General features: G+C 34.6%; 1 protein-coding gene across 1 annotated transcript in view; it reads left to right on the top strand.

Moving 5' to 3' along the window:
• Window positions 1-10,297, top strand: part of eIF3h (eukaryotic translation initiation factor 3 subunit h) — a 71,763-nt gene extending 61,466 nt beyond the window's left edge. Inside the window, exons 6-7 of the mRNA XM_090391389.1 lie at window positions 5,912-6,047; window positions 9,982-10,297. Of these exons, the coding sequence (XP_090247515.1) occupies window positions 5,912-6,047; window positions 9,982-10,209 (364 nt within the window). The 3' untranslated portion in view covers window positions 10,210-10,297. The remainder of the gene's footprint in view (window positions 1-5,911; window positions 6,048-9,981) is intronic.
• The last annotated feature ends 2,027 nt before the right edge of the window (window positions 10,298-12,324 follow it).

The following is a 12,324-nucleotide window of genomic DNA, read 5'->3' as shown; positions in this document are numbered from 1 at the left end:
TGTAAGTAAACAAAGTTTGTGCCTGAAGTAACTTCAGGACTGGGCAACTTGTATATAATTACACTTTATTGAGGTGTGGCTCCAACGGATGAGACCTCAGTAAAGATCGAAACCAGTTTATGTGGTAAGTCTTCCCATAATGCATAGCATTATACATGTCCATAAGGATATGTGCTTTTCATTATGGGATACTAAAGCAAGTGATGTGAAGCCATTAGCCTCTATATACAAGTAGCCCAGTCGAGAAGTTACTTTGCACACACACTTTGTTTGCTTACAATGCATTAATAAGTTTTCTTTCTGAAAGTTACCTAAATTTTGCATCCCTCATGTTGTCTACCAGCAGTTCTTTCAAGCATGATTTTTTGCATGTTTAGACTGACAATTCAAATTTAGAGGCACTATTAGGATCTTTTGCTGTCTTTTCAGATAGCACAATATCTGCTCAGATCCCACTAGAATGTAACAACTTTACTGCTGATCCATATGCTATAGAGTTTGTGGTGAACTACATAATATTGTATATAGCTACCAAAAAAGTAGAAAGATATATGTGTATATATATATATATATATATATATATATACACACAGATTCAGAGAGTTACTTCCCCATAGGCGATAAGTCTAAAATTGCTGAAACATGTAATGTTCTCTCAAATCCAACATGTTCTCTCTCAGTTATGGAAGCTACACTTGGATGTATTCTTCTATTGGATTCCAGCCCTGTTGAGATTAAGGAAAATGAGGTTGTATAGATACTGCAGCAAGGTCAGCTTCTTTCTCAGGCTTCCACCATCTGCCCTTTACACTGATTACAGGCTGACCATGAGACAAACTTTTATTCCACTGGCAGTCATCATGGAATAGAGATACCAGTAATCTCTATTGAATCAAGACTGGAATTAAATTGTGTAAAATTAAATAATCCATTTATGCAGGGTCCATAAAGGGGAAGTTGTTCTTACTTGGCTCTGCATTGAGGAGTGATGACATGCTTGTATTTGTGTTCTGGAGTACTGAACTAACCATCAGTCATGTTGTAATTGACTGCTGTCATTTCATCAATGTGTGCAGGAATTATTTCAGTTGTATTCATAATCTGTCCGAGTCCTATACACTCGGGCAGATTTTATGAGGCTTGCGATGCGTTTCATTTGTTTTTAAACATGTACAGAAAATTGTTTTTTCACCATATATAGACCATATTGTATATGGGAAATTTGACTTCTGTATTAATTTAACCTTGGTATCTTCTTGGATCTGGCTCCTACTGATGAGATCTCAAAGGTTGAAACCATCAAGTTATTTTTTACCTTTTAACTGCTTTGAACTTTACTGGCATGGTTCGACCATGTTGTCCTTGCACCTTAAAACCCTAAACAGAATGCTTTTCTTATTCTGTTTGAAAATAACCCATCTGTTATTTCTGGATGTGATAGTATTGAGAGAAATCCTTCATTTCTTTTTTTTAATTTATAAAAAATATACATGCTGTTAATTGTTATGGTGATTCTCTGCACCATCTTGTACAAAAATATGCCCTTGCAGAACACTAGCCATTGAATCCTGTTTCATTTACACTTTAGACAGTATATAAACAAATGCCTTTCTGGCAAATGATATAGATGAAAGACTAAGAAAAATCTGTTCTCTTCCAAAAATATTCATTTGAACTTTAGAGATGTAATCGAAAAACTAAATTTCAAAGTCTCCCATATGAGTCACATCCTTAGTAAACCTATTTAAGAATCAGTATGTGCAATTCTACTGCCCCCATCCCTCCCATCTCTAGTTTTTTACTGAGTTTCTATCAAAACTCTTGTTATAGTTAACTTTTAGCAGATACCAAAGGAATAGTTTGCTGTTATGAATTTCCTTTAAAGTAGCATTGGTGTTGTGGAGCTATGACCAGGACTCTTAGCAGTTTGGTAAGCAGCACTCTTAGTAAGTTCACTATCATGCCATTTTCTATATTAATAAGAATTTAGCATAATCGTAATATTTCTTTTCCTTTTATTAGTAAGTCATTCTTTTTCAGGCTTAAAACTTTGAAGAAAAATATTTTTTTGGTTTTGCTGAATGAACTGTTGTAGCAGATCAAAAAAGACACTGGGGATGAGTGTGTGTGGGGGGGGGGGGGTAAATCTACATATCCACTGATCTAAATATCTGTTCAAAGAATTGCTCAAGCTGTTTTGAATACATCATCATCATCATCATTAAATTCCTGCCATGTACCCTCAAGAGGTGTACAGGATATGATAGTACTACATGAAAAAAATTTAATTCCACTGCTCCCATCCCTCCCATCTATAGTTTTTTACTGAGTTTCTATCAAAACTCTTGTTATAGTTAACTTTTAGCAGATACCAAAGGAATAGTTTGCTGTTATGAATTTCCTTTAAAGTAGCATTGGTGTTATGGAGCTGTGACCAGGACTTAATTTAAGTAATGTTTTCATTGCCGAAATGAAGCTTATTAGCTCTTTATACTTAAGTAACTTAATGGTTGCACCTGTTTGGAAAACTCGTTCGCAGAGTACATAAGTTCTTTTCACTATACACTTTGGTATTAGGTCTAGCTACTCACTGATGAAGCCTCAAAAAAGGCTGAAACCGGTCTGGGTAGTGACCTCCCTCCATAATGTAATAACAGCATACATTTCCTAGGAAATGTGTTTTTACATTATGGAAAATACCTAAGAATAGCGATCTGAACTTCCTCCACCTTTGCAACGAGTTATGCCGGTATTGTACTACGTACTAGGATCACTTGCATTGGCTAACGCTAGTGTCGCCGATACTTTATAGTTTACTATATTCGGCAAGAAACTCTCTGATTCCGATCTTTGAGTTTCTTATTCGGTTTTAAAACTATGCGATATTTAATATCCCCTTAATTTAAGTAATTACATCATTATTAATTTCCTATCTACAATTTTCCTCCAAATCAGTCTGTTACTTGTCAACACTCCAATATTATCAGCTCTTATATTTCTATCGTCTAAAGCACTTTGTACCGTATCAATCCACCTATATCTTGGTCTTCCTCTCGGTCGTTTTCCTGCCAACCTGGCAGAGAACACTTGTTTTGCTAATCTTTCCTCGCCCATTCTGTTTAAGTGCCCATACCACCTGAGATTAGCTCTGCTAACGCATTCCTGGATGCTGACAATGTCAAGTTCTTTCCTAATATCCTCCTTTTTAATATAATACTGCCATTGATGCCATCTGTTCACGCCTATAATCTTTCTCAGAACTCTCATATCTGAAGTCTCTAGTCTTTGGTCAAGTGTTTTACTTCTGACCCAGCTCTCAGATCCATAAGTTAAAACTGGTTTGAACACTGTCTTGTATACAGCTAATTTAGTGTTCCGACTAATTTCTCTCTTATTCCATATGAATTTATTCAATTGACTTCCCACCATACCAGCTTTGCTGATTCTGTTGTCTATTTCTATATTTAATTTACCATCTTCAGTAAAAATCGTGCCTAAATAGCTGAAATGTTTTACTTGTTCCACAGGTTCTCCATTCACAACACAGTTGACATTTTCAATGATTCTGCCTATTTTCATTGTCTTTGTCTTTTTATTGCTGACCTTCATACCATATCTATTACAAGAGCTATTCAATTTAGTCAGAGAATCTTGCAGACTTGTAGCGGATTTATTTAGAAGTATAACATCATCTGCATAAAGCAAAGAGCTGACATTAACATCTCCAATTTCGATATCATGTTTAATACCACTTTCCTTCATAATGCGATCCATATAGATAATGAATAACAGAGGGGATAATGTACATCCTTGTCTCACACCAGATTTAACATTAAACCATCTTCCTGTACTTCCTTCAATTCTAACTGCTGACTTGCAACTCAAATAAAGACTAAGTATTGCTTGATATAATGTCCTATTGATACCATATAACTGCAGCGTATTGAATAGCTTCTCTCTTGGCACCTTGTCATATGCCTTTTCCAGATCGACAAAACTTAAATACAGATCTTTGTTATATTCCCATGCTTTCTCGACTATTTGTTACCAAGCTTTTCTTCCACAATTCTTCTCAACTGTTTCTCAAGTATACTTGCATAGATCTTGTCAGGAACACTCAGTAGGGAAATACCTCTGTAATTCTCACATGCAGTTTTATTTCCCTTTTTATATATGGGTACTATGAGAGCTCTACTCCAATCATCGGGAATTCGTCCCTCTGTCCAGGCTTTCTGAACTATGCAGTGCAGCCACTGTAAGACTCTTATACCACCATACTTCAGCATTTCTGGTCGAATATCATCTACTCCTGCTGCCTTTCCACATTTCAAGCCTTTGATGGCTTTTTCTACTTCAAGTATGGATATGTATTCCTGACTGCATGCCTGGTCAGTGTTTTTTACCACTGTGCTGTCATCACTGCTTGTTTCATTTAGCAGTTTTTCAAAGTAATTACTCCATACTTCAAGGATATCTTTTTCTCCCGTTTTCATGTCACCTTTTTCATCTCTAATTCCTTTTATAGCACTCTTTCCTCCATTCTTAAGCTTCTTCAACAACCTCCAGAATATTTTGCTACCTTCTTGATATTTATTTTCTATATTCTTGCCAAAGTCCTCCCATGACTTTTGTTTAGCTAGTTTTACACAGTGTTTAGCATTCTTGCATTTGTCTCTATATTCTCTAAGAGCACAAGCTGACTTATTTGCCAGGAACTTTTGATATGCTTTCTTCTTTTCCTTCACTGCCTCTTTAACCTCCTGTGTCCACCAGGGCGTTCTGATTTTTTTATCCTTACAAACAACCTCACTACATGCCTCTCTGGCAGAATCAATCAATGTTTTCTTCAGAGTTTGCCAATGAATCTCCAAGGTTTGATTCCTGTTCTCAAACTCTTTCATTTTTCCTTCAATAATCTTTGTGTATTTTAGTCTACAGCTCACATCTGAGAGCTGCTCAACTTTTATTCGCTTTAAAACTTTCTTACATGTTATTCTTTTCAATATGAAATTCAATTTTATCCTGCTCAAGACTAAATAGTGATCACTTCCAATTTCAAATCCTCTGTACACTCTGGTGTCCTGCACCAGGGAGAAAACATCACTATCAACAATAACATAGTCAATGAGACTTTTCTTATTCCTAGCCTCTTCTCTCCATGTGAATTTGTGCACATTTTTATGTTGGAACATGGTGTTAGTAATAACCATTCCATGTCCTGAGCAGAAATCCAACAGATATTTGCATTATTATTAGCTTTGCTCTTTTCTCCAAATTTTCCCAAAATATTTTTGTATGTCTCACAATCATTTCCTACTCTGCTATTTAGATCCCCAACAAGGACCAACTTTTCATTTTTCATTGTGTCAGTTGCTTTTTCTAAAGCCTCAAAAAATTCCCCCACTTCTACCTTAGTAGAACCTTCTGTGGGACCATAGGTACAAATAAGTCTCATTGTCCAGTTCCCCATTCTCATATTTGCCCACATTACTCTACTTGAGACTGACTGCCATTCAAGAAGATTAGCCTCGTATTTTGTGTTGAATACTATGGCTACTCCTTCTTTTCCTTGATTGTCATTGCCTGAATATAACATTTTGTTTTGAATACTGTTAGTTTAAATGGCAATACAGATTAATGGGATAATGATAATCATGACCATTACTGGCCTTTTGCATGCAATTCTTTTTAATTGTCTAATGTAATGTCTATGAAGTCATGTTGAACATTAGACATTTGAAGTAACTTCACTTTCTACTTAGTTTATAGGTGTATCCATTCCCCTTGTCGAGTTAGACAAGGGGAATGGATACACCATTGATACTTTTGGATTTTGCTAATTTGACTCACTAGTGAATTTTAAAAAAATAATGTAATATCATATACTTTAGTCTAATTCTTATTTTATTAGGTCAGTCCTAGAGAAGAATTTACAAGCTATGATGGAATGTGTAGATACAATTAGTCAAGAAACAAATAAACTTACAAACTTTCAAAGACAACTTCTCAAGCAGCAGCAGACAAAGCATCAGCATCTACAGAAAAGGGTAAAATTTATTATGATTATGATTTTACTCATTATTTGCATTATGCATTGTTCGTTTTACATAATTTTAGATTTTATTATTATTTATTTTGAATGAGTGAAAAATATTTTTCTTGCAGACTTTAACCCATGGTCCATCGATAATTTCAGATATTTTAATTCTCATTTATTGCACTTGCTACCCATTAATAGAGGTTTGCTCTCAGCCTGTGCTGATATGTAGTTTAACATACTTTGCTTATTTGGTGTTTCCTTATTGATGATATTATTTAAACCTAGCAACTTCATTATGATTACTGGCTGGTTTTTCATGCTATTGTTTAGTAGGATTTTAAAAAAAAGCATAAAATTTCCTTTAATGCCCCTCCACTTCATAAATTACATTAACCATTTCTGCTAGTAAATTTTTTATATAGGAAAATTTTCAAACTAAATAAAATGACAGGTGTTATGAAAAGATATTGACAATGCATGGGAAGTGTTTAAAAAATACTTAAATGATGTGATATCAGAATATGCCTCTAGAGTTTGAAGAATAAATACTTGGAGTGAAATTGATGTGTAATCTAATGAAGCAAAAGATTCATAAGAAAAAGATGTTGAATACCGTGTGCATAAGGATGGTGTCAGTTATGATAATTATAAGCAGAAGTGTCACAAATATTGTACAGAAAGCTAACTTAGGGTCTGAAAAGAAACTGACTCTGCAAGTTAAAGACAAACCAAAAGAATTCTATTATTATGCTGCAAATAAAAGAATGAATGAATTTGAAAGAATAACTGTACTGAATGCAGATGGTATGTGGGTGATTGATGCAGAAGTGATTGTTCAACTAATGAGTAGGCATTTTGTTAAATGCTATCAGCTTGGTATATGCAATATTGAAATCGCCACTACTTCTTCACTGTATAAGGAGAAAGTACTAGAGTTGTTGCACAAAACTGAATAAGAATTCTACAATAGGAACTGATGGGATATCAGCATGGATGCTAAAAGAGTGTTCAGCTGAACTGCCTATAATTTGAGTCTCAGAACGTTGCACAAGGATGGAGCAAAGACTGATGTATTCAACTATTGATCAATCAGTATCTCAGGAGTGATGGTGAAGATTGTGGAAAAGTTGGTTAGGACTTGCATTCAGAAATGAGTTGACAGAGAATCTCTACTTTGCAATGAACAGCATGGGTTTGCTAAGAGAAGGTCATGTTTCAGCAACCTGCTCGAGTTAGACAAGGGGAATGGATACACCATTGATACTTTTGGATTTTGCTGAGGCTTTGGACAGAATACAGCATGGTAGACTGTTGCGTAAATTGGAGAATATGGGTTTGGATTATAAAATGTTAGCGTGGTTAAGAGGATGGCTGACTAACAGATATCAAAAAGTTGTACGTGTGGGAATGGATGAGTCTGCAAGATTCAGTGTAACTAGTAGTGTGCCTCAAGGATCAGTCTTTGGTCCATCGTTATTCACTCTGTACGTTAATGAGTAAGCATTTTGCTAAATGCTATCAAAGATAGGTAGGGTAATCAAGAGTGCTGCTGATCAGTTCTTGCAAAATGATTTGAATAGGCTGGAGTTATGGGCATGTGAATATGGCTGTCAGTTCAATGTTAATAAATGTAACTCTTTGGTGTGATTAGATATCCAATGTCATATTATATTGGTGGGATTATGCTAGAAGAAACTGATCAGGCTAGGGATCTTGTGGTTTTAGTTGAAGTTCAGGGGTCATATAGCAAAAATTATAAATACAACCCAGAGAACAATGCAATGCTGAAACAAACCTTGACATGTAAAATAAGGAAGGCATTTTGCCTCTTTATAAGGCCTTCATAAGACCTAGCTTGGACTATTGCATGTAGGTCTGGTCTGGTTTCTTTGGTGATTCTGCTACAGTGGAGAAAGATTGTCAAAAATATCAGGATTGCAGAATACTGATTGTGAAAACAGATTGAGAATTTGTGGACTGCAGACACTAGCAACAGGAGACAGAGGAGTGATATGATTGAGAATCACAAACTTCTGAAAGGGCATACAGGATGTCAGTTGATGGAATTTTTCAATTTATGGAGGGTGGGGAAAGGACAAGAGGGCATCCTTGAAATCTGAGAATGAATGCTGCTAAGAAGGGATGAGGGCTAGATTTTTCTCTCATAGGGTGGTGCATGATTGGAATGGATTGCCATTGGATGTTGTGAGTGCAAGCAGTGTAAATGAATTCAAGCTGGTGTGTGTGTAGTATATGGCCTCCCCTCGATGAGTCCCTAACTCCCTGGAGGTCTCTCTTAATAATAATAATAATAATAATTTATTTCATGCTGGTTTTATTTATTTAGGAATATTGAATATAGTTAAATTTGGGCTTTAATTCACAAAATCTGAATGTCAGAATTACAGAGGTATGTCCCTACTGAGTGTTCCTGGTAAGATTTATGCAAGTATACTTGAGAAACGGTTGAGAAGAATTGTGGAAGAAAAGCTTGGTGAACAAGCTCGATTCAGGCCAAATAGAGGCTGTCAGGATCAGATCTTCACTTTACAACAAATAGTCGAGAAAGCATGGGAATATAACAAAGATCTGTATTTAAGTTTTGTCGATTTGGAAAAGGCATATGACAAGGTGCCAAGAGAGAAGCTATTCAATACACTGCTGTTATATGGTGTCAATGGGGCATTATATCAAGCACTACTTAGTCTTTATTTGAGTTGCAACTCAGCAGTTAGAATTGAAAGAAGTACAGGAAGATGGTTTATGTTAAATCTGGTGTGAGACAAGGATGTACATTATCCCCTCTGTTATTCATTATCTATGTGGATCACATTATGAAGGAAAGTGGTATTAAACATGATATCGAAATTGGAGATGTTAATGTCAGATCTTTGCTTTATGCGGATGATGTTATACTTCTAAATAAATCTGCTAGAAGTCTGCAAGATTCCCTGACTAAATTGAATAACTGTTGTAATAGATATGGTATGAAGGTCAGCAATAAAAAGACAAAGACAATGAAAATAGGCAGAATTGTTGAAAATGCCAACTGCATTATTAACGGAGAACATGTGGAACAAGTGAAACATTTCAGCTACTTAGGCACGATTTTTAGTGAAGGTGGTAAATTAAATATGGATATAGACAAACGAATCAACAAAGCTGGTATGGTAGGAAGTCAATTGAATAAATTCATATGGAATAGGAGAGAAATTAGTCGGAACACTAAATGAGCTGTATACAAGACAGTGTTCAAACCAGTTTTAATTTATGGATCTGAGAGCTGGGTCAGAAGTAAAACTTAACCAAAGACTAGAGACTGCAGATATGAGAATCCTGAGAAGGATTAGGGCGTGAACAGATGACATCAATGGCAATATCATATTATAAATGAGAATATTAAGAAAGAACTTGACATTGTCACCATCCAGGAATGTGTTAGCAGAGCTAATCTCAGGTGGTATGGTCACTTAATCAGAATGGGAGAGGAAAGATTAGCAAAACAAGTATTCTCTGCCAGGTTGGCAGGAAAATGACACAGAGGAAGACCAAGATGTAGATGGATTGATACGGTACAAAGTGCCTTAGACAATAGAAATCTAAGATCTGATAATGTTGGAGTCTTGACAAGTAACAGACTGATTTGGAGGGAAATTGTAGATAGGAGTTAGTAATGATGTAGATATTTCATGTAGTCATATCCTGTACACCCCCCCCCCCTTGTGAGGGTACACGGCAGGAATTTGATGATGATGTCAATATATATATATATATCTTAGTTAAATTTTAGTGAGAAGTTTAATTGTAAATACTTGATAAATAATTCTCCTTAAAAGGAAATATAGCAGTATTAAACATAAAAGAAAACTTAAACTTTATGAATAAATACCATTGCTTATATACAATGTATATAACAGCACTTTTTTTTTTTGTCTTCCCAGGCTCAAGAGAATGCTATGCGTGAGGCAAAAAAAGAAACGCCACTTCCAGAGGATGATATCAATAAACTCTTTAAGCCAATTCCTCCTCCACCTCGACTAGATGCTCTTCTTATATCTGGTCAGATTAATAGCTATTGCCAACAGATTTCCCAATTTTCTACTCAGAATTTAGGCAAACTCTTCATGGCAGAAGCACTTCAAAAGAAACAAGATAAAATTTCGTCTTAAGGCTACTGATAATTCATGTATATGTTTTTCTTAGAACATTTTTAAATACTTCATGTGATGGAGAAATAAAAAGATAAAAGAATCTGCATTACATTTTGTAACAACGTTTTAATTCAGAAATCCAATACCATGATTAGATTCAATATTTTTCTGGCCACTTTCATTATTGCTGTCCTATTACTATAAATAGTAATGAGACATTTATTTTATGCATTTTATTTGAATACATGTAGTCATTCAATGAAGTATATGATTTTCTTAAAAAAAAAAGTTATCCAGCCTCTCTCCACTCTTTTTTTTTTTTTTTTTTTGTCTTAAAGGGAAAAATGTTAATAACATTATTGCAGCTAACTTAATTGAAAGAATTAACCAGCAGCAATACTATCTAATGCTGACTTATTTCTCTATTTATTGACTTCAGTTCATTTAAAACTGCTGGCATTTTAGTGTTGCTACTGATATAGAAATCTGTGTATATGTATTCTATCCCCTTTGGAAGTTTATCCATTTTTCCCCCCCCATAAATGAAATACTACCCATTTTGGAACATAAATGGGAACCAGTGCTGTTAACTTTATCTTTTTCTATGGTAGAGTAAGAGATTTCAGTGGAATATGTTTTATAGAAAAAATTATTTTTTTTATGTGATATACCATGGATTTTTTATATACCTCAATTTTTTTCACCATTGATCATAATATGATAGCTGTAGGCGGGTTGGGTAAGGATTTACTATAAATTGTAAATTTAAAGATCTTCATAATTTCTATTATATAACAGTTTGCCTGATAATCCTCTAATATTATACTCTTTCATTCATAGTAGATACTTCTCTTATGGCTGTCTGCATTATACCTTTTCATATTTCAACTATAGGAAATGTTAACTCATATTCATACTACTACCAACATATACACTTTCCTGACTATTTTAAATTCATGGGTACCATAGGAATGGTTTGTTATAGTAAATTTCCTTTAAAACAACATTGTGTCTATTGAGGATATTCTTGGGAATTTTTGCTAATGATAGATTTGCTATAATAGCATTTGTTATAGTATCAGTAATAAAATATGAACATAGTTTTTGTTATTGTGATATAACATCTCCATTAGGTAGGAGATATATCTCAATAACATAAACATCCAAGTATTCTCATTTTCCCCTTGTTAAACTCACTGGCCTATTATGATCAAGTAACTCCACCTCATAAAAACCAATTAATGCTGTGATAGGGTGGTTAATCCTATTTGCTGTGTTTGTCGGTTGCATGTATTCTTTTGCCAATTACTCTCTTGGAATTGGCCAACTCACCTTTAGCTAAAAATACCTTATAAAGGATCTTAGCAGCGTCACATGCTAGATGAGATTCATACTAATGCATTGTCCAACCTAAGTGCACTGTCATTACAGAGTTAAAGTAACTCAATATAAATTAATGTCCACAAAGTTAAATATTTTGTTCAGTATATTTAACTTTGGTTTTATTTAGTAATCCAGTATTCAAGATGTGGTTGTACAAGTACTACAAATGGATGGAAATTGAGAATGAGAAGAGCTTAGCATCAGATTTGAAGATTTGCAGGCTTAGACTCTTGAAGAAATATATAAAAAGGGAGCCATTCAACTGTGAACAGTATTAGATTGATAAAGTAAAAAGTTCTTTAGAAGACAGAAATATAAGATCTGATAATGTTGGAGTTTTGACAGATAACAGATTGATTTGGAGGAAAATTGTTAATAGGAAGTTAGTAACAATGTAATGTTACATGTAGTACTATTGTAATATCCTGTACAATCCTTGAGGATACATGTCAGGAATTTGATGATGATAAAAAAGAACATTTTTTTTTGTTAGTTTAAAATTGAATTGTGAAGAGATGATAATAAGCCACATATTTAATCTCTTAGACGTAGATCTCTTGCTACAGAAGAAATGAGGAATTTTTTGAATAATTAGAAAAAAGGCTACTAACATGAAATAGAAGGAAGTATCTAATAGCAGAGTAGGAAATGAATACCAGATATCTCTATGTTCACCGGGCATCTACAGATGCCGTATGGTCACTCTGATACTCGGTGATGTTCCACACCAGGCCTCGCCATGTAGTCCTG

This window comes from Typopeltis vanoorti, chromosome 4 (assembly GCF_054136105.1).
Source record: "Typopeltis vanoorti isolate ZY-2024b chromosome 4, IOZ_Tvanoo_1.0, whole genome shotgun sequence".
NCBI classification, from domain to species: Eukaryota; Metazoa; Arthropoda; class Arachnida; order Uropygi; family Thelyphonidae; genus Typopeltis; species Typopeltis vanoorti.
This window is presented reverse-complemented; position numbering and strand designations above follow the sequence as displayed.